Here is a 23,806-nt window from a genome sequence, read left to right on the forward strand (position 1 = left end):
ATGAATACATCTGTCCATCTGTCCATCCATCCATCTATCTGTCTATCTATCTATCTATCTATCTATCTATCTATCTATCTATCTGTCCATCTATCTGTCCATCTATCTATCTATCTATCTATCTATCTATCTATCTATCTATCTATCTATCTGTCCATCCATCCATCTATCTGTCTATCTATCTATCTATCTATCTGTCCATCTATCTGTCCATCTATCTATCTATCTATCTATCGTCCATCCATCTATCTATCTATCTATCTATCTATCTATCTATATCTGTCCATCCATCCATCCATCCATCCATCGTCTATATAGATATAGATGGAATTTATTTATTTATAAAGAAAACAAACACACTAAAACCAGGCTCCCATTCATTGTCTCTGGAGCAGCTTGGACATCACTTGACGACATCACCAGTTTGAGATTTACTTCTCTGGTTTCTGGCTTTGAGAGAGAGATTAGCTCATGTTCACAAATATTGATTGAACCTACCTAGGCCATGGAAATAACATATTGGAAGTCTTCCTTTAGATGGTGTTCCCCTTTAAGAGCTTTTCAAATACACTGTAGTCTTTCGTCATTACAAAACTGGTGGGTGATGTCATCTGCCGACTGTACCTTCGAATTAAAATTCTCGGGTAACCTATAATGTTTCCATTAAGTACTGATTATTATTTGACACCACTAATACGCATCATATTTTTGTATACAGTTATGCTAAAACAGGTGTAATACAGCTTACTTTTTATCATTAAAAAAATCAAACAGCGTGTAAGCATGTAATTTTGGAACCTTAGTCATTACTTACTAGTGGTTAAAGATGTACCACACTGTTTATTTTCATGAAGCTGCTCACCCAAGTCTTGTGGTCTATTACCAGGTGATCTGCTGAGTAATACCCAGAACCTTCTCAAATCTTGAATGTAGACTGAACTTTAAGAAAAGCCATTCTAGGTTTTACTCAGCACAGTTACCGTGCTGCCTTGTGAGAAAAGCAACCTATAGAGATGAGCTGTGTATTACAGTAATAACCACGTATAAAGTCATTTTCTATTAGGAGTTGTTTTACTCACACACAGACACATGCTATGATGTTGATAGCACAGATTTATTAGCATTTCCATAGGTTTCGTCAATCACTGCATTTTATTATAAAACACAAACAAAAAACACCATAAATACACAATTACAACAATTAACTGTACCCATGAATCTACAACAGAAATGACCTACAAAATCAGCTTTGTCACAATAAAAAGTGAAATCAGAGCTTCAGTAAAATCAGGAAGACTTTAGCATTTGGACTGCAGAGATCCTTCATATGTAGTTACAGTTTTACTCAAACACTTAATGTAGCTTCCCAGTTAAACCTGCTATGTATTACTTAAAGGAACATTTTGCCAATTTTAAAACTCCATATGTCATTCCTAGCTGCATGTCTTTAAGTGGCCAACCAGTGTTTTCTGCAACTTTATAGAGAATTAAAGCAGCCTAGTTTACTAACAAATGTCACCCCTGGTTTATTTTATCTATTTTATCAGTTGACAGTGGACAAACTACGAAGGGTTTGGATGATGTACTTTTTTCTTTTGTCTCAGCCTAATATGGGACAATCCTGGAACCCATCGGCTATCCATCTGACAACGATAAGCCTCTGGGGGCAACGGACAACATTTCAAGAGACCTGGCGTGGCTAGCGGGTATTTGGGCCAACCCTTCCTCTTCCATGCACCGATCATTTTGGCTAATCTCTATAAACAGATATCTGCATATGAATGCACATGAATTTTGAAAGAGAAAGCTAATATAAAGCTAAATCATCAAACAATAACCAATGGGTTCAGAGACTGCATTTCGGCTAATGCTTTCTGCCCATATAAACAGAATGAATAGAAAGGACATTTAACTGTTTGCTATGGTCATTTGACTAGTTCAAAAGAAAATGCCAATTGCTGTTAGTAGTTGACGACACGTCATTGAGGCCATAAACTATGTCACACCCACTAGTCTGAGAACTCTGTTTTGGCCTATTCTGACACCTGTTTTCCTTCTTAAACAGAAAAAATGCAACCATACAACAATCCAAGTTTCTCTCATTCATCAAACTAAGACCAGCTCAAAACACACATTATTCAAACTTAACAAAAACAAAAAAATACTCAACAAAACTGTCTTAGTTTAGGTAAGTTAGTCTACCTTTCCAGCAATAACCAACTCTGGTTTGGTTGAAATAAACCCTTAATTCACAAAGTTAGGTGTGAAAATATGCTGGATCTACACACTCTTTATCTCTGTGATCTCTCTCTGCCTCTCAGCTGTCTGCAGAGCAGCTGCCTGCTGTCACTCATTCTTCAGAGGCAGCTACATCATGTTTCGAGAAACATGCAATTAATGGCAACAAAGAAATACGGTTATACAGAAGTTAGCTCACTACAACGGTTGCAATGCCAGCGGTACAAATAAAAATGGCCGCCTCTCTGACGATCCTGCTAAGTTGATTTTAATGGGAATGTCTGTTCTACTTTTATTCTATTTCAAAGGTTCCACCTCCTCACACTGACTGTTTACCTGCAGCTCAAACATGATTGGTCAGTACTACTCTACAAATGGAAAACAAACTGCTTCTGATACAAAAATGTTGTCCTGTTGCCTACAGATTCCACATACATACATTCATATCTGTTTATAGAGATAACTCAGCAACAGGTGTGTTGGCTGGGACAGAGTTGCTGGGAAATGACAGAGCTGACAAACAGCTTTTCCTCTCCCACTACCCAGTAATATTAATTGATATCAAGTGAATAAATTCCTCTGTAGATGGTTGGTGCTGGATTCTGTTACAGACACGGGTACATATAGTGTGTTGACAGCTTGGAATTTTCTTCAAATATGAAACCAAAAGTACCAATGGACTGAGTGAAGAGCATCCAACAGGGTGTGCTGTTAATTTATTTATTGCTGTTATATCTGTAAGTGGCTAGCGTATTTGCTAACAACACCATGTCCATTGTTTGGGTATTGTGCATTTTACTAGTGTGTGCAATGTCGATAGTGTTTTAACATTTGACAGGCAAGCGGTGCTTGCTCTCAGCAGGATGTACATATTAAGTTCTATACTGTCAGCTCGGCAAACATGCCAACTTCGCCATCTGCAGTGTTTAAAGAGTATACCATTAAGAGACTGCAAGTTGGTCTTTGTCAGAATAACTGCTCAGAATAATTGGCATCAAATTGGTTGTAGATTTCTGGATTTCACATCCACATAATTAGTGACAAAATGTTCCTTTAAGACAGCATTAATCAGTCTCTTCTTTAAGGCTACTGAGCTGAACATTGCAGGTGTAAAGAGTCCACACAGAAGTGTTGTTTATTCATCATGGCTAAGGTGCTGAGGTGTTTAGAGTAAGGCGTCTGTGAGCACCGATACCCCGGTTGTGGCTGTACTTAGTTAAGGGAACAAGGAAGGTATTGGTAGTGGATTAGAGTCTGTAGCGCAATTCTAAATCAACCTCCAGTGATTAACAATGATTAGACAGGTGCAAATTAAGTATGAAAGATATGATTGGCTTTTAAGGGGGGGTTACTTTATCCTATGTTTTCAGAGTTGTACAAAGGCCTTAAAGTTGGATAGAACTTGGGGTTGATTTGGAATTGAGTACAGAAAGATAGTGACTGCCATTTACAGACAGCACTGGGCAGGACGTTAGCATGATCAGAGGCCCATGTTTCAGCTGCTGCCCTCAGCATCATCAGGGTCGGACGGCAGAGCACAGACACCTACACCGTGACTAATCCAGCGCTGGTCTGCTCCTCTCCTCTGGCTCTCCTGTTGCTCTGTGTACTGGCTCAGCAGGGCACCCACCTGCTCCTGGTCATTGAATGGACTGGGACGGAAACTGGACCGTAACCATGCTCGATACTGGGGACGAGAGGACAGACAAAAAAACATAATTCAGTAAATGTCGTTATTATAACAAACAATTTCTGCATATATATTCTTGACAACCGTATTTCCAATCAGCTTCACATTTGCCAGTTGTTTTGCTGAGGACCCATGGAAGTGAGGTGTTGAGTGCGAGCGCCTGAGATCTACAGGACAAATTTATGAGTAGTGCACTACGACTACCAGAAGTAGATACTGTGCAGTGTGTTGAGAGGGGTCTCCTATTAACTGATACACAGCTAAAAGGCATGCTGGGTACAGCTTACTCTCCATTATTAGCTCAAGTACACTCAAATACAGGTGAAGAAAGACCGGAGATGCTACATTGTAGAAAGCTCAAACAATTCAAGCATCAATGATGTAACTTTTTGAAAAAACACTTCTGTTTTCTGATAAACACACTTTAACTTCACTGAGGCCATATATGTATACTCTAGCATTGCTAAGAAACACAACTATGTCATGGCAGGTGAATAATTTAGGACCCCAGGAAGAGCAGTGTCGAGTGTAGAGTTGTTTGGAAGAGCAGTTCTCAAGAAAGCTGCAAACAGCAGTACTGGAGGTCAAGCAATGAGCCTGTTGTTAGCAGGCATGTATTGAAAGCACACTGCACATGTTAAATGTAATACTGGCTTGGTGTCTTAGGTCTGTTTACCATGAAGTCACATATCTTGCTTTCGTAAGTCTTGAGTTAACCGGTTATTGCATCACATTAGATCTGTGTTGTTTTCTATTACAACCTGGGGTGCAAAGTTGATTTCATAGTTTCAACTGAATGATATGACAAAGTATGTCATGAAATGATATTCCATGTATTCACTGTCTTCTTTGCAGGAAGGAGCTGATGAGTAGAAAAAACATGGTCTGCATGGGAATGTGACGTAATGGGTGGAAAGGGCAGCACAGACTGGATTTGATGAGACATTTCTAATGGAGCACTTGTCTCTCTGCCAACATGCCTACTCACAAAAATCACCTGAGACTCAGTATTTCCCTAGAACACGTCTTACAATTTCAAGAGAGACTCAGCTTTAAAAACAATGGAGTTACTGTGGTGTCTGGCAATGTAAAATTAGAAACCTGGGTAATAGTTATGAGTATATACTCGGTCCAAAAGCCTCAATACCATGTACGAAATGCTTAAAGTCTATTAACTGACATGTAGAGTTGCTCCATGTGGACTCTGAATTTAGATGGTTTCAACTGCAGAGCACAAAAAATAAGAGAGTCCTTCTGTTAAAATGATTTAAGTGCCATTTTCCCTCTTCATGTATGAGTCAAGACCACTTGCAACAGGTGGTATGGTAGTAGGCAGTAATGGCTTTTTGAGATATTATAGCATCATAATTTGTGTGTAAAGGTAAAGCTAAGTTATCTATAAATATTATCTTGATATTTATTGTCACTACACTGAATGCAGACTGAGCTTGTCTTAGATGCTGCAGCCTTCCTTTCCAGTAAAGATGTTCAGTGTTGTAGTGACAGCAGCGGGTCAAAAGAGCAAGGAATTGAGATTTCTCAAAAGATGTCCAGGAATTTGCTGCAATACCTTATTCTTTACGCAATACGATGAAGTGAAAGTCACTCTGGACATAATACATTCATCTTCCTAAAATTAGTATTCTCACCCTCAACCCAAAAACCAAATGAGTACAGCACTGACTCATAGCATCAACAGATGAATGAAAGCACAGTATAAAGATAAGATATCAATAATGAGACAGACTTCAGGTGCAGCGTTCTGCTAAAGGTCATTGTGTCATCTTGAAAAAGAAAATGAATCATGTTATAAGCTACAAGGTGTGTTTAAGTCTTCCACTGACTGATACTAGTTTGATGTCACATGCATCAAAATCAAAAGGGGGTGGTATCGCTATCACGCAACAAAAGTAGAATTTGTCTTGTTAGAACTGAAGTCAGACCCTTAAAGTTAAGACAAAAGGTGGATTTGAGATAGTTAATTGTGGAGAGGCTCGGGTTCATAGAGTCACTGCTTCACAACAAAACTTTTTATTCTTTTAACAGAATAAAAACAGTCAGACATTTTATTAAATACAATGCAATATACTTAATGCAAGCAGCAGTAATAACAGCTTTCCACGCTTTTACCTATTACAGTGTTCACGGACTTCAAAGTTGAACGAGTTTTCTCTCACTAAATTTGCATTATCAGTTATAGGATGTGCACTTCACTGTATTTATTTACATGTGTTGCTACTGTGATGCTGTGTCAGTGAATGTTACAGTTGCATTAGTAACTACAGTGTTGTCTTGAGGATTCCTCATTTTCTATCTGAGGCACATATGGGAAAAGCACAAATACAGAAATCCTATTTCCTCTTAAATCCTCGAAATCAGTGCAAGATCTACAAACAATTTTTTTTTCAGTCATGTTATGTTGCAAGATGCTGACAGTAATGCTAGACACGTGATGAGCAAAACCAAGCTAATGCAATCCCAGCAAACCCCCCTGCAGTTCCCCTTCTCTACTCAATGGCTCCGTCAGTCCAGCTTTAATGGGATTCACACACTTAGTGCCTTCAAGTAACTGAAATGCTTCAAAAATGTTAAAGGCTGTGAACAGCTACCTACAGTGTGTTTTCATATATAATTCATCCTGCCAATGGTAAAACACATTGGAGACAAAGACTAAAAGTAAAATGCAAATAACAATGACCTCACTCCCGAGAATGTTAAAAAGAAACAGCAAAATGGTCTTCTAATGACTTGAGACAGTATTTCTAATACAAACATATGTCATATATTCTAAGATACAGTGTTTGACATTTTCTCTGGATGAAAAAATGCCCCAAATCAGACTGGACGTGAAACCAGACAGTTTAGACTGATATTCTCCAAAGTGAAAGTAGACAACTATGAGCATTAAAGGTGAGATCTTTGCCACCGAGACTGTGCGATCATGGATTATGCACTGTAAAATAAAAAGACGTTCAGCATAATAAACATGCGTACATTATTAGCGTTATATTTTTGGGTCCATGTCATTGGTTCGACATCCCATTAGTCTGACTGTCCGCGGTGCTGAACGGCTTGCGGCGGGCGTATGGTGCGCCGCGACCGGTTTGAGGCGGAGCAGGCTCACGGCTTATGTGTTTGTCACTTTCTTTTTCATTTTAACCCACACCATGATCTTTTCCTGACCCTAACCAAGTGGTTTTTGTGCCTAAACCTAACCAGACCTTAACCACAGGGCATCATGATGATTTCGGAACGGACTTCGGAACAATGAGTTTAATATGGTCGGAACAATGGGATGTCGAACCAATGGGCTGTCCAACCAATGGGCAGTTCCCGGTGAGATACATGTAAAAATGTAAGAATTTAGTAACACGGATTTGTTTTTTTCATTGATATAAAAATTTATATAAAATACAGGCACATAGAAGGACATGGAATGATGGCAAATCTGGTCTCGTATGTCCGAATTTCATGTTCATTGGTCAGACTGAACTGGTAATAATGGCTGAGCCCTCCGCCTCAAACATATGGTCGAGTGTCCCTTTTTTTCACAAATCCAAGGTGGCAACCCTACATGATGACTAATGTACTGCTTTGGGGTCAATTCTTAATGTAAACAGTATTTTTAATAGTAATGCACCAGGTCAGAGGGTTCCTTGTTAAATATACGTCGTTATTTCTAGAACATATCTTAATATCCAAGCAAATTTTGTTACAGAATTGAAATATACTTGACTGAATCAATATTAAACTGAATTAAATCGAATTGAATCGAATCGAATCGTGAATCGAATCGAACTGAGTCCTTGAAAATCGAATCGAATCGATCTGGAAAATCTGAATCGATACCCAGCCCTATATCAGACAGGTGAGAAGTCACATGTTTTGTATTTATACAGGAGGAGGATTAAGTCCACTTGCCGTGAGTTTTAATGTTAATTAAAATTCATATTATTAATATTTATGAGAGTTTTTCCATACAACAAATAAATAATATGAATTTTACACATATATGTTTATGTTTATATTTATGTTTATGTGATGCACTGTGAAACAAACCATGGCTGTTCATTAGTCTCTGCGAGAATAAAAAAAATATTCAAACAAGGGCCTGTGCCTGGTGGATCAGATTTGGCCTAGTTGAGACCACATTGTTTCGCTGATGAAGAATTATGTATCATATGTTTATATGAATTTCCCTTTCATTACTATTGTAATCAATTTAATAATTAACTATTAATATTATAATCTTATTTTTCCTAAACTGTCTGTTTGTGAAATACTGTGAGGTTGTGTCTGTGTCAGCATGCGTTTGCTTGTTTTATGTAAAACATCATTTGTGGAGATGTGTGTGGGTGTGTGTATGTATAGTATATGTGTATATGTTATGGTACTTGTTCGGCGCAATCAGTTAACATGCTAATGGCAAGTCTAAATTGGTGGCTAGAGGGAGGTTTAGCCATGACTACATGACCCCCAGATATGTGCTGTGTGTTGTTTAGTTATATAATATATATTTAAAAAAACGTACACAGAAATAATCATGGATGAAAAAGTCCTCTACAACTGTCAGATGAACAAGTGAGCTACAATCAACAGCTGACAGGTTAATAATCAACTTCATGTGCACTGTGATGGTTGCATGAATCATATTGTGTAACTTCCTGTGCATGTCTAAGTGGCTTTGAATCACCAACAACAGCACAAAAGACACAAAGACATGTACAGAATGTGAATTCATCGTATGGCTGTTGCTAGAAGGAAGCCAGTGAGGAAAACATTATAAAATCTGTCATTTTTAAACATTCATTCATTTTCATTTTCTGTAACTACTTATCCTGATACAGGTTCATGGGAGGCTGACATTGGGCAGGAGGCGGGATACACCCTGGATAGGCCGCCAGACTGTCACAGGCACATGGAGACAGACAACCATTCACGCTCACATTCACACCCACGGGTAATTAGAGTCACCAATTAACCTGACCTATGTGTTTTTTGACTGTGGGAGGAAGCCAGAGACCCCGGAGAAAACCCACACTGACACTAGGAGAACATGCAAACTCCACACAGAATTTTAAAACATAAATTCTTAAAGATCACAACTTAAAATCCCTTTTGGCTTTAGGTTGCATCACTACAAACTGAAAGGTGGCTGGGTGCCTTCTGAAAGGTGCCGTGGGCGTGCACTCATCATGTCTGTGTGTTCCTTCATGTGTTTACCTCTGCAACTTGTGTCCTCTGGTATTCCTGCAGCTGCTGCTGGAAGCCATAGTTTGGGCCGACGAAGGAGCGAACAGCCTTGACTGCGGACAGACACTCCTCCCAGTTGTAGTGGGTGACAGTCATCAGGTAGGCCACCACCATGGTGGTGCTGCGGGACACACCTGCAAGGCTGCGGCAAAGCACGTGACTTGGTCATTGTCACAAAGCAACTGCATGTTCAACACCCTTATTCCTGACTGATAACGATACATAACAGAACAGGTACTGAACAGTTTTTTTCTCAGGCTTATTTTGGGTCTATCTTTTGAGGTGTACTACAAACCTACATCCAAAGTGAACATGACATGTCTTGACCCCTCCAGAAGGAGCCGGTTACAGCTTTAGACATAAAAACCTACCAGTGAACAAGACATGATCCACCATTCAGGCGACATTCATGGATGAAGCTGATGCACTCTTTAAAGTGCTGTAATCTGAAAATGAAAAAACAAGGAAAAAAAGAAACTGATACATAGCTCACATTTTTGTGGTTTGTGGTACAAAATATAGAAACGAACACTTTGAATCAAAAATGACATTAGTACCATGGCTCATTAAATCAGGAAACGAGCTTGCTTTTGCTAAGGTGGTGTAGGGGTTGTGAATCTAAAAATAGGTTACGCAGTATGGGATATGAGAAAGGACACCTTGAACTGAAACTCCTACGTCGAGGCCCCAACTCTGTGTTTTGAACAGGTTGGTGAAACTGTGATTTCATGATACTTTTCTGATTTTGAATGAAGAAACTGAAAATATAGTAAGAAACCCCAGAATGGAGCAGGCAGTTTTGATCGATTTTTGTTTAGAGCGCATGGAGAGGTTTTGATTTTTCAACTGCTTTCAACTACTCCAACTTGTCATGTGAGAAAAAAGGTCAGGTCTGCTCAAACAGAGAGTCTGTGGTAGACCAGAGCACAGACAGCAGGGACAGACAAGGGAAGTAACAGTCGTTGGTTTTTGTCTATCTGCAAAATTACATCAGGTCCCAGCATTCATTCACTCTGTGTCTACAAATGATCGAGTGGAACAAAAATACAGCCTCCTGAACTATGGCGGACCATTCAGGTTCACATGTTGCTGCCCTCCAAAATAAAGTTCTTACTCATACTGAGCTTTTGTTGGCCCAATTTGTCAGACCCTTTTTTTTTAAATGCAAGCCAATTAAAAGCTAAGAAATATTAAGAACACAACAGAAAGTCTGGATCAACAGGAAGGCACTCCAGAAGACAAGAAAAGATAAATCAACAAGGATCTGTTGTCTGTTTTTAAAAGCCCTGACGAAGATGTACAGAAGTCAAAACATGCTGGCTCTTAAAATAGTTTAGCCACAATAAAGGCTTTTTAAAATGATTTTTTTTAATTGCCTTTATTAAAAGGGCAGTTGAAGAGTGACAGGAATGGGGAAAGAGAGTGGAGGACGGCAAAGAACCACGAGTTGGATTCAAAACCAGGCCGCCGCCAAGGGCTCAGCCTGCATTGGGCTCCAGGTGAGCTAGAGGTCACGTCTACCTCACTGATATATTTTTGGAATATATTCTGGAGTGCCTAAATTGTCTTCCTATTATCTTGCTCCCTGTTTTCCAAGAACACCTGACACATTTTCGATCTACATTCTAGTTTAGAGAAAGAGTAACCAGACATCTCTTTTTCACAATACAATTTCTATTTACCTTGAGCCACACACACAAAAGAAAAAGCTCACTGTATAAGATCACATCCTCAGAATGTGACACTTTTCTAAAATAAAAATAAACTCAAAGCAGCACAATGTGGTGCAACTACTCCTCAAATATCCTACGCGTTCACTGTCAGGAAACACCGATTGCATTTTGCATAATCAAGAAGTGCATGGCTGATAGCGCCGTCTCCAGAGGAGCAGATGCTGGTTACTCAATAGCAGACAGAATAACAGACTGGGGCTAAAATAGATTGACTGCAACTTTTCTTTTTTCCTCCTTCCTGAGATCCAAACTCTTCTTCAAAAGATGTCCCCTCAGCACTTTGTTCTGTCTTCCTAGCACAGAGACTTCCGGCCATCTTGTTTAATATGCAGAAAATTACCTTGTGACAAGGACTTGAGGTTTTAACCAGTTGAATTCAGAGAAGAAACTGAAACAAATTGTTGAGCTACCGTACATTAGAAATGCAAAACGAGCTTGTGCAATTCTATGATATGGAGAAACTTCATTTGGTACATTGGTACGCTGAAGAAGTCATTTTTAAAACAAACAAAAAAACGTACCATCTGATTTTTAACCACAGTACACCATGGTATGCATGCAGACTCTTCGCACAAATGCACATCTCATTTTGGAAAAGCTTGATGCAAATGAGTTAACACCTTCATGGTCAGTGCACACTGTGCATTAAAATCATAACAGGCTTGCCATGAGAACGTAAAAATGGAGGGGAATCCCGGGCCCTCAACAAACAGGTACAAGTGCATGCTAGCAACTATATAAATCAACGTTTAAGGCAATTAAAAATATATATTTTGTATTTATTCAGTGAGTGATCACCTCACCTGATATCAATTCTGTAAAAACTTCGACAGCATCAACGACAATGGCGACCAGGTTGGCCTTCATGTCCCAGCTGGTTGTTACAGACATTTAACCTTTGTTAGGACACCTGTCACATACTGCACGCCTGGCAATCATAAAAAATGGATGCTTCTGAGGCTCTGACCAAGATTTCATATTTCCGTTTTATCTACTTAAGTTCTGAGAGAGGCAGTAAGGATCTAAGGTTGGCTGTCATTTTAATTATCTTCTCCATTTTCTTTTATAGTGTAATTGATGCAGCCTATTGAGACAGTAACAGTGATTTAGAGCTACACAAATAAACCCGACTTCCATCCCAAATTACAGACACAAGAGCTTTAAGGAAGTTTAAGGTTTTTCAGACAGCTTCAAACTGCTACAGTTGCTCCAAAAAAAAACAAAAAACAGAACCTTCGTGACAAAGACAGTGCCTGCTGTGGACCTTCCACATGGGAGGGGCCATTAGACCTGGCCACAGGGGCTCCCTGGCTGGTGGTGAGCATTGTGGTGCGTCAGTTGGCCTCACCACTCCCGTCAGTCAGCCTAGTGATTGTGACAGAGGGGGTTTATTAAAGCTCTGGGTGGTCGAGGCCAACAGCCAGATGTCACACTAAGGTTTCCTTCCTCTGCTGCCTGAGGGAAGGACACTTGATTGCGACAGTGGAGGTCAGACACCTCCAACCCAACCCAATCAGCAACATCCATCCAAACACTAAACCTCAGGTCTCATTAACTTGCGTTTTACCAAGCTCTGTTTTCTTTTTTTTTTTTCTTTTTTTTTTTTTTGCTAAGTTAAGTAGAAATTAAGTTCCTCTTCAAACCCCAAACAACCTCAATGACTGCCAAACTCAAAGTTAGCCTCAGATTTATGGAAACCAACAGCATTACCTCAGAAACCCCCAACCTTTAACTTATTCACATTTAAACTCTACGTCTATCAGCAGCCCTGTGCTTAAGAATTTTTTTTTCTGATTGCAGTGGTCTGACCTTTGAAACAGGACATTTGAATGAAGAGTTTTGATTTGAGACATACTAGTAGGATTGTATACCCCTTTGACACCAAGGACCAAGTGTTCAGCCTCTGTGTGTCCTGTCTTTTTCTACTATGGTATCTGTCAACAACCTTATTATTTATTATTAATCGTCATGATTCCCCCCACTTTTTCCTTGTCTTTCTCCCCATTTTAGTATGGCCAATTCCTTCATTGTATGGCCCTTGTCTCTGCTGACTCCACTGTATATACAGATGGTGTAGAAAGCACCAGTGCACATGGTGTCAGCAAGGAGCTTCACAGGGATAAAGTTGTGCACTCGAGATTTATGCAACCCCTTCAAAGATCCCACCTGTCTGTGCAGGCACCCAGACCAACCAGTGGAAGGCACCAGTACAGCAACAACGGCATTATCCCCCACCAGCTCCAATACTGACTGCAAAGTTAGTCACGTCCTGAGGTTGCAAGACTGCTCTTTTGCATATATGCTCAAGCTGCAACCCATAATTGATGCTTGTGTTTTGTGCCCTCAGCACGAGTTAAGTGTTTAATCAAGAATTACTGCGGCTAGTGTTGCATGAGGTCAAAGACTCTACAAAGGTATCAACAGAAATGCAGTGACTAATGCATCCGCTGCAAGGGTGGAGGGACAGCTCATGCCTCTTTCAACACCGAGTCTGACTCCTGAACAACAATGACACATTGAACACACTCTTTGTCTCTCTCTCTCTCACAGGCACACACACACACAGACGCACATACACAAACACAGGGAACAAAGACTACTGTTGTGCCTAATTGTTATGAACATACTATAATTAATCTAATATTGCAGGGTCTACTTTTCTGAATATATCCTCAAATCATGACATAAACTGATCAATGATTTCAATTTCAAATTTTAAACTGGTCACTTTGTCCTCTACTGCACTGCCTAAATTCATGCACGCGTAGTAAAAAATTAAACAAGCCGATAGTAAATGTCCAAAAAATACCAACAGGAATTGAACGATTAAAGACAGACATATATAATTTTTATAAACTGCTTAAAGTCATTATAGTTATTGTAATCTTTGTAACGGTTTACATTGGGGCGTCACACCCTGGGGTCACAATCAGGAGGGTAGAAGTGTTGAAACAATAGTGCATGACTCATCGGTGTCTCACAAATTCACACAGACAGGGACATTTAAAATCTGACGTATAAACACTATTAGTACATCTGATGTGTGTGTGTTTGTGCTCTTACTCACAGGTTCTGGCTGGAAGCATCAGCTGCATGTATACAAAGGTATGTCATGTCCTGTAAAACATGTATGGAAAACTGTAAAATGGCCGAAACAGAATTCAAGAACATATGCCATGCATGTCATATCTGGATGTTACCTATAAATCTTATTAATGGGTGCAATTATGGCCCAGAGGCCTCATTACAGATACTGCTTATCCTATCTTAAGTTAACAGACAGGAGAAGCAATTCCTAAACTTATGGCTGTGTCCTATCCTGTCTCAGACCTCCTATCTTAACTTAAGAAATCCTCACTGTAACTGTAGAGTCGATTTATCTGTTGCCACTCATCCTGTCATACCGGTATCTATGTTTAGACTGCCTGCATCTTTGATTAGAAAGTCCCGGTAGGCTGGAAATCACCCAACTGGCAAAAAAAATAAAATGCCTTTGTGAGCTATACAACTACTGGCAGAGCCCCGTGCCTCCTTGTCGGCCTCTCCAGAGCCGGACGTAACACATCGATCAAATTCTAAATGAATCATCTTGGCAGTCAATATATGCCCATTAATACAAGGTTGGGGAGATTTAAAGCATCAACAAACAGTTCCAGCAGCCTTTCTATCATTATGTTGCGGTCATGTTTTCTCCATCTACATTGTCGTTGCCATACAGACCTAACAACAGTGCTACTGCCATATTTGGAAGGTATTTTGAATTAAGAACAAACTCTAGCTATCCTTATTTAGGATTCCTAACTTGGGAAATCTCTAAATCTGTATTAGCTAAATCCCTATCCTGAGATAAGACAGAATTTTTTCCTACATGCAGTTAGGAAACATGTTGGTGAAGATTCTCAGTCATCCAGGTCATTGTGATCTTAAGTGCTATAACACTGGCAACTGGACTTGCTTGAGTTTCTTAAAGACATGTCACCTTTCATCCAAGAGGCTTCTTCAGTGCTGACCTGAAGCCTTTGTAAAGTTCAAAAGCTCCAACAGTTCCTCAAGATAATAATCTGTGTCCAGTGTTCTAAAGTTGACTGTTAACGCCCAGTGTGTCAAAGTGAATCTAATCTTATCAGTTTGTTCTACCCAGTTGCTTCTGATGTAGCACTTAAACAGTTAGGAAACATGTCTCTGTAATACCAAAAAGATAAGATTTCAGGCGTAGGATGTTTCTGTAATGAGGCCCCTGGTCAGCTTTGCAGGTGAGCATCTGGCACTCCTATCTCTTGTGAGCCCTAGGTCTTCTAAGTCTTAACAGGTGGGTCTGTATTTTTCTAGTCACTCAGTAAAATACTTATTTCTGTTATGGGGCTTAGCATTATCTAAATGAATATGCAGATAATATCTACTTAAAGGTGCTGTACGTAACTCTGGAGAAAGAAAGGTAATTACTGAGTCTCATTACAAGCTTGTCAAATACCGGCGCTTTGGGTTGGCAGTTCGGTCTGACTACCAACCCAAAGCGATGGTATTTGATGATCTGGGAATAAATCTGAACAATCAACTGTCTTTCTCCAACACCTTTAACTCATTATTCAAGACAGGCACAAGAAACTGACTAATCAATCTTCTGTAATAAACTACTTTCCACTGCTACAAATATCAGTCTCAGAACATAATGTTGAATGACACATCTACTGTCCCTGAATTATATATCTCACACTTGAGTCATCAGTGTCTGGTAATTACAACAGATGAAAGTGGCTAAAGAAACTTCACATAATTTCTGAGATTACTATCTCCTGTCCATAAACACACACTCAATATTGAAACTGTCCATCTCAGGCACAAACCTCTCTTGCTCCAACCATAACTCATCACCACCCCCAGCTGGCTGACAGGACACATCACACTATGACATGCACAGTCATACCAAAATCTCCATGTAAAAATGTTCACAGGAAGAACAAATAGTTTGACCCAGCCAACCTGGATTTTCCACGAACCTCAAACACGGGTTTTGCATTGTTGTACACCGACAGGATGTGGGTGATGCCATTCTTAGACAGACTCTCTCTGTTTTCTGCATCTGGGGCAAAGAGAAGAAAGAAGTATCTCTCACCCGAGTCATGTCAGTGATTTATTATACCGACCAAACACACCAGCAACTGACCAGCTGTACTGTACATTGCTGCAGAGGCAGGTCTGTTAGCTGTTTACAGTCCTGCAACATCATTCTGTACAGTTAGGCTTGTGGTCACTTGTTCCTGTCACTTGAACTAAATTTAGCCATTATGCTTGTGCCATCATGTGGAGCCATCATCGCAGCAGCTAAAGTTAGAAAGCTGCAAATGCCACATTAACTGGGAAGGGGTTGTTCCAGGCCAGGGAGTGACACACTAACAGTCTTTGAGACTGTCTACTTGTTTAATGTAAAGCAAGCAACACCCTCTAGCGTAATTGTCTTTTGTCAAGGCATTTGTATCTCTTACTCTGAAATCTGAATTTGACAGTAAAACGACTTGAAGCTACAAAATGAAAAGCTTGTGTTAATCTATATAAGGGACAGCACTTAAACTGAAAACCATTAACACTGAATATGGGTAAAATGTAATGTTTTTGTCCATATTATTTGGAAGAATAAGAATAAATGCCAATAAAAGAAAGTAATATGTTAAAAAATAGGCTACTGAAGGTTAAGTGATGCGTATCAATCCCCACAACACACATTCCTTCATGCAGTTATGGCCTACAATGGTAGCATTCTGCCTCTAGTAGTGAAAGCCTGACCCGACCCTGCCACACTGCATGTATCAAATCTACAAACATCAAATCAAGTCTGTCTTACCTCTTATATTCCCAAGGTAGAGCCCATCGACGACCTGTGAAGCAGCATTCACAGACATATTGCGTTCAGGTTAGATATTCATTACAGTCCAGCTTCAAAACCTCCACTTGAAAAGGAACGAATGTCCCAGGTTGAGCCAGATTGGATTTAAGGCTTAAAGACCAGCAAATCATCCCCTGCAGCCATACAAGGCCTGAAGCAGTGATGCATGATTATCAGGGCAAAGTGATGAGTGGCAAGCAGCCACTGAGTGTTGCTGTACTTTGGTACTAGTGCCATGAAGCACTGGGTTTCAGAGGATAATTAATTGCTGGATTCACAGTAATAAAATGTACGATTAACTCAACACATTGGTGTGGCAATTAAGGATGGAAATACGGATGGCCAGTTTATTTGTGTGTAGTGTGTATGTAGACTCATTTTAAAGCTAAAATAAAATGTACTGCTTTTACTTATATACACTTACACCATCAACCTGCCAGGGACTGCAGATGAAAATTAGCCCGTATGGCTAAATCTGGCACATTTATTCGGCTGTCCTTTTTTTTTTTTTTTGCAACAGGCAATTTAGTGATATCCCCACAGTTGGGGTCTTGACTGGTGTTGAAATAAAATTCAAGGTCCTTTTTTTGTCTGAGACCAAGACAAGACCATAGAATATGTTTAAGTCTGAGATGAGACAGAGACCTTCAAAAAGTGGTCTCGAGACCGGTCTCAAGACTGACTTTAAGTACTACAACACACCTTTTTACTGTCTAACTAACATACTGGACATCAGTGTAATTTTGCATGATAGTGATAAACAATCCACCATCATGTGTGACGTAAATGTTATGTCGCTGTTTCATAATTTGAGGCAAAATTGCATGAACCCCTCATCAGAGGGTCAGAGGTCAGGGTCAGCCACAGCAGCCCTGGCATGGAGTCAGTGCCTTACTTGTGGGCCCATCAGTAGGGTGGGAGCAGGAGAGTAAAACCAAGCCTTTCGGTTTAGGGCCAGTCTACATGTTGCAAGTGTATTATTGGAAAGTTGTGAATCAACAGGATAAGTTGTATCAGTTGAAATAAGGTAAACAAAAATGCTAACAGTATGAACATAGATTATGTGCTGGTATTTACTATAAGTTTATGATTAAAATATAGTGAAGCAACATAATAAGGTGGCGGCATGGTGGTGCAGTGGATAGCATTGTCACCTCACAGCACCCCTCTGTGCTTAGTTTGCATGTTCTCCTCGTGTCAGCGTGGGTTTTCTCTGGGTGCTCCAGCCCAGCTTCCTCCCACAGTCCAAAGACATGCAGGTTAATTGGTGACTCTAAATTGCTCGTAGGTGTGAATGTGAGTGTGAATGGCTGTCTGTCTCTATGTGTCAGCCCTGCAATAGTCTGGTGACCTGTCCAGGGTGTACCCCACCTCCCGCCCAATGTCACCTGGGATAGGCTCCAGCTCCCCCGTGGATAAGCGGTTACAGAAAATGACTGTATGAATGAACATGATAAGGTGTTTCATATGATATAATATACTGGTAATACAGTGCATCAAATTATGCAAGGTCATATTTGGATCTAGGCAAAAGAACTGTTAAGGGAAAAGCTGTGTTTAACTCTGGCATACGACAGTTGTGGTTTTAATTGTTGATATTAAAATACATTTAGAAATGATAGCAATGTTGTTGACCAGTGTTTATGGTTTGGCAGGGGCATATTTTGAGTTTGGTATTGGTCTGGTTTTTGGGTGGGTTTTATTAGCTGTTGGGCTGGTTTTGTCACACAGACATGGCAACCCTTTATCCCCAGGAGAAAGCTATAATCATCTGCATTATTCACAACACAATCATATGAATTCATGACAATTTAGAGAAGAAATTGAGCCACCTAATGCTTAACTGTCATTAGATCTCAATCCAGAGGCAGTCTATATCTTGTTTTAGCTGTTTACACTGTTAAAACATTCAAAAATATGAACAGTGCAGGTAACCTAAAGTGCAGTCTTCAGTTTATTTATATCAGTGTGGACCATAGACTGTATCAATAATGTAGACAGAGCAGAACACGTCACATGATTGATTACATTGATTGAATGACTTCAGTGTCCAACTTCAGGCCCATCTCCAAGCTCCCTTTTTAAAAAGGTCCTAGAAAAGGTAGTTTGTGAGCAACTGCAATCACATATTGACTTAAATGGTATCTCTGAGAAATTCCAGTCTGGTTTGAAATCGCGACATAGCACAGACACCGCCCTTTTAAGAGTTTTTAATGACCTGCTTTTAACTGTTGATTCTGTCAACTCTGCTGTCCTGATCCTTTTGGATCTGTCTGCTGCTTTTGACATGGTTGACCACAGCATTCTCCTGTCACGTCTTAACTCGTGTGTAGGCATTAAAGGTACAACTCTTAAATGGTTCCAGTCTTATCTATCAAAAAGAAGTTTCTCTGTCCATCTCGGCCAGTATTCTTCAGGTGCGTCCCCACTTAGTTGTTGGGTACCGCAAGGCTCCATCTTGGGCCCGATTTTATTCTCATTGTATATGCACACCTTTGTTAAGACAAGCTTCTTTCATTTGAGACTCCTGAGTAAGGTGAAGGCCTACCTCCCTCCACATGACTTTGAGAGAGCAATTCATGCTTTCATCTCTTCGCGTCTAGACTATTGTAATTCTTTGTATGTTGGACTCGACCAGTCATCACTGCGCTGTTTGCAGGTGGTTCAAAATGCAGGAGCCTGTCTGTTAACAGGAAAGAAACAGCGTGATCACATCACACTAGCTTCCAGTCCTTTTCCTGGATCTTATATGACTGAGCTTTTACAGCCTCACACCCCAATGAGAGCGTTGAGATCTACAGATCTATTACTGCTGGAGGTTCTGAGATCCAGGCTCAAAAGTAAAGGCGATAGAGCCTTCTCAGTGGCAGGTCCTAACCTGTGGAACAGCCCACCTGTACATATAAGAGCTGCCCAAACTCTGGAGCATTTTAAATCCATTTTGAAAACACATTTCTTCTCTCTGGCCTTCGGCCCTCATTAAGCATGACATCTTGCTCTTATGATCTTTTTATTGTTCACTGTATGATGTTGTATTGTTTGTTTTAATAGGCCTATGGGTTTTATTTAATTTTTTATTAATCACTGACTATATTTATACTGCATAGCATGTTCAGCACTTTGGTCAGCTGAGGTTGTTTTTAAATGTGCTGTATAAATAAATTTGAGTTGAGTTGAGTACACTTTGCAGAGTTTTACCATCAAACAGTCACTGCCAACAACATACCATCTGAACATGAGACAAGATGAAAGCCTACCTTATTCATTCCATTGCCCATGGTGACTCTGGAGCAGTCTGCGATGAGCTAACACTTTAAGATCTAGATGTGCTGGGGTATCTAAACATGGACTTTGAATCCAAGACGCGAGGCTGGACGGAGTTTCTTCAGACTCACCACACACAGAGGACAATATTCGCTTCAGTCGCTATGTTTGTCTCCTGCTCAACAACATTATTAAGATCCAGCACCGTGCCTAAAGCAGTAATGTTATTAATTCAGCCTTGACCTCGTCTCAGCTCCAACAACAGTTCCGTCATGCTGTATCGTCTTCCGGATTGTTTTGACGTGAAACAACTGCAGCTGCGGGTTCATCCGGTAAGTGACATCACAGCATGTGTCCGGCAGCTCATACATGAACTTCAGCCGCATACATGCAGACTATATGGACATATACAGTCTGGGTTTAGACATGTGCAGATGATAAGGAACCCATAAATCCTTTATATGACGTAGCTATTTTGCAACACCCACTTGGAGACAATATGAAGATGACGTAGTTGATCCATACAATGGGCACAAAACGGAATCCCTTTTGGACTACCTCCATACCAACCCCTCCCACATACTGTTTTTTATAGTTGTTTTTAATGACATGACATTTACATTTTGTCACTGACAGAAAACAATTTGATTCATGCATTCATTAGTTGCCAATTACAAATTCTACCTCTAGTCATGGGCGTGGATTTCAGGGGGGAAGCAGGGGACAGGTCCCCTTAAATATATAATATGTGCATTTGCATCCCCCCACCCCCGAAATAAAAACATGAAGGTAGCAGAGGACATAATTAAAGACATTTAGACTATAAATTGATGCAGACAATGAACAAATTGGTGCAGAATAAATTTTAAAAAATCACTAGAATGCAGGAAATTGACACTAGCGCTGAAAAATACACTGTTGCTCCTACTGTCAACAAGAGGAAATTATGCTGTTAAAACAAAACAGCTCTTTGCGTGTACAGTGGTTTGGTTTTACAATTATGCATTCCCCACATTAATACAAAACTTAGATCAACTGAGCAAATACCATGTTATAATGATATTGTTTTTTGTGCTTTCCATAAAATGGTAGTATAACCTAAAAACTAGAAATGCTGTTATTCACCTCTTGGATGTATATATTATCCAACATACAATGCACATAACTGTACATATTTCCTGTTTACTTTTATTCTATTGAAACATATGTTGTAGTAGAAATTCTCACTTACAGCCTAAGCAGTGACAATATAATTTTTAAAATATTTTTAATATCTTAGTGTCAAACAATGGAGCATAATGCACATTTTCATTTCTAATTTATTTTATTGCTTTATATTTACATACTTCTATTTCATACTCTTATTCTTACTTCTTACAATTCAGAGCGACTGTAACAACTCACAATTTCCCCTTAGGGATCAATAAAGTATTTCTGATTTCAGAATTTTTTATGTCTTTTTAGAGCAGTGTTAAGCCTAAAAGAAAAACAAAATTATTGATTAACTTTATGGCTAGAAAATCAACCTGAAACTACAGAAGTGAGGTGGACATGTCCCCCAGTCCAGAGTGGGAATTACACCTTTGGATCTATGCTTAGTAAACACTATCCATATACCTACTTTTTAAGATCACCTTCAAGTAGCTACATGTGTAGGGTTCACACTCCCTGGCCAACTATTTAGAGGCTTTTAAAAGTACTTTTTATAACCCATAAGATGACAAATAAAGACACACTAGCTCTTCAACTATTAAAATTACAATGTCAGATATTCACTGATGCGGCGGCTGTTTGTGGTTCACTGGCCCATATGAGAAATGGTGAGGGTGAAGTCTAGTCCTTCTAATTTTATATATGAAACAGTCATTAACTGTGAAAGCATTTATACATAGGAGTAACAGGAGTCAACACAATTGAGACATTTTATGAGTTTAACCATTTTTATTCTTACTCCTATAATACACGATGACCTTAAGAGGAAGCGGTCTTCCAAAATGCACAAACTGAGGTAATGTGGACAATTGATAAATACAGAAATATGAGTATTCTTGTATCTTTGAGTTGGTCTGTCTTTGTCTTCAAGTATGTATTATGGTCCTCTGGCTCCTTTACTTTTTCCACTGGTTGTTTTCGTAGTCCCATTTGGCAGCGAAGCCCTCCACTGGGTTGATTCTCATGTCCAACATCCTCTGCAGCTCCTTCTCTTTGTACTCGGCCTCAAATGTGTGTGGGACGGGTCCATACACTGTAAAGAGACAATATGTCATGCTTAATTAGAATGCAACCAGTGTAATAAAGATGATAATTACATTCCTCTGTTTGAATCGGTTATAATGGAAAAACGAGGCATCTCTACATTAAATCTTGAACAGATTTGCAGACATATTGCCAGTCTTTCCATTACTTTTTTGCAGACATACCATACTTCCTCTGCCAGAGCACAACCAGGCCAGTGATGCCGATGAAGAAAAGCATCCCTGCAACCACAGACTTCCACTCTGATGATCCGTGGTTCATCTCAGCAAAGCTCTGTTTGAAGCTGATGCGGTACACTGAGCATTGGAAACACAAAATCTAGATGATTACAACTGTAATAGATAAAAAAAACCTTACCACTAACACATTACTACATGAATTTGCTGATAACAATTCAGTTTGACCAATGGTTATTAACATTAGAACATCTCAAAAAAAGCAGAGTGCAGTGCGGCAAAATCCTACATGCAATCTTCTCCTCATTAGAGAGTGCAGCCCAGGAGCCCTTCTCCTTCTCCTTCAGGGTTGCCTGCTCTGGACTCAGGTTCTGCACATAGCAGATATCCGGGAGGGGATTCTCCCGCCTGTCAAAGTAGGCAGGGAGAGTGTAATCCTCTACCTTAGCAACACCTGCAGGGGATGACACAGAATGCCTCATTAAGTTTCGCCGACACAAAATGCTTTCAGTCACATCCACGTTCTCTGAAATGTCACGTGTATTTCAAGACTAAAATGTTTTGTTTCTTTTCTGTAAGACTATGCTGTTAAACACTGAAAGAGAAATCACTGTGTTGACTGCTGTGAGCACTGCACTACTGTGTTCTTTGTCATTTGAATCTCAGTCCATTTGACATGCAGTATTCCTTCATTTCTAAAGGAAATAGCTTTTTTAGCCCAACTCTGAATATTATTAAAATATTGAGAAATACTTTGAATAATTGCTTAAGTTTATATTAAATACAGATATTTTGTTGCACAAAACAAAGTCAGCAAAACCCCTCTCTGGTTGAGCATGTGCTGACCCATTAAATCAGCTCTCTCCTGGCACATAACTTCCCGTTCCTTACCCAGGCTTTAATGTATACATAACATTCAGTATGTTACTTGATATTTCCACATATATTGAAGGTACATGCCATCATGTAATAGAGGTCAGGAGATATCATAACATAAAGCATACTTGAATGAGTGCCAGAAAGTACTCGTGCTTGCAGTAGATTGACGCAGGATACTATGCTGACACTGAAATCAGCTGAGCACTGGCACACTCAAATGCATTTCTGATGGTTGGAAAACATTTTTAAAAGGTTGGCAATTCTTTGTGTCTGATCAAACTTAAGCCAAGTGCCAGGCGTACATAGCTAAGGATTTGTTGTGAGATGGCATGAGAGATAAAGCGGGTGATGTACGCCACCCAGACTGACATTACAAGATGGAATGGCTGTTTGGACTTTGGTGGGAAAAAAAAAAAAGTTTAACAAGTTCATATGA

General features: G+C 39.7%; 2 protein-coding genes across 7 annotated transcripts in view; both read right to left on the reverse strand.

Moving 5' to 3' along the window:
- Positions 1-1,093: 1,093 nt before the first annotated feature.
- Positions 1,094-20,420, reverse strand: dusp22a (dual specificity phosphatase 22a). The gene is made up of 7 exons (XM_050044703.1): positions 20,053-20,420; positions 16,754-16,787; positions 15,912-15,994; positions 13,982-14,031; positions 9,553-9,627; positions 9,152-9,323; positions 1,094-3,925 (listed from the first exon to the last, which is right to left on the reverse strand). Exons 1-7 carry the CDS (start codon positions 20,071-20,073, stop codon positions 3,734-3,736), a joined length of 627 nt encoding a protein of 208 aa, XP_049900660.1. The 5' UTR covers positions 20,074-20,420; the 3' UTR covers positions 1,094-3,733.
- A 1,560-nt stretch (positions 20,421-21,980) lies between these two features.
- The window catches only part of LOC126389193 (cytochrome c oxidase subunit 4 isoform 1, mitochondrial), a 516,851-nt gene continuing 515,025 nt past the window's right edge, over positions 21,981-23,806 (reverse strand). For all 6 annotated transcript variants that reach the window (XM_050042783.1, XM_050042791.1, XM_050042767.1 and 3 more), the window contains exons 3-5: positions 22,781-22,945; positions 22,480-22,611; positions 21,981-22,304 (exon numbers count right to left, since the gene is read on the reverse strand). In XM_050042783.1, the coding sequence (XP_049898740.1) occupies positions 22,168-22,304; positions 22,480-22,611; positions 22,781-22,945 (434 nt within the window). In that variant the 3' untranslated portion in view covers positions 21,981-22,167. The remainder of the gene's footprint in view (positions 22,305-22,479; positions 22,612-22,780; positions 22,946-23,806) is intronic.

The sequence above is a fragment of the Epinephelus moara genome, chromosome 1 (genome assembly GCF_006386435.1).
Source record: "Epinephelus moara isolate mb chromosome 1, YSFRI_EMoa_1.0, whole genome shotgun sequence".
NCBI lineage: Eukaryota > Metazoa > Chordata > Actinopteri > Perciformes > Serranidae > Epinephelus > Epinephelus moara.

Bases quoted from the DNA above. Each gene is read 5' to 3' on its own strand.
- dusp22a (XM_050044703.1), bottom strand. From the start codon at position 20,073: ATGGGCAATGGAATGAATAAG. The intron at 9,628-13,981 runs GTGAGTAAGAGC...TTTCATTTTCAG, and splicing joins GATGCTTCCAGCCAGAACCT to ATTACAGCACTTTAAAGAGT. The intron at 3,926-9,151 runs GTAAACACATGA...TCTCGTCCCCAG, and splicing joins AGAGGACACAAGTTGCAGAG to TATCGAGCATGGTTACGGTC.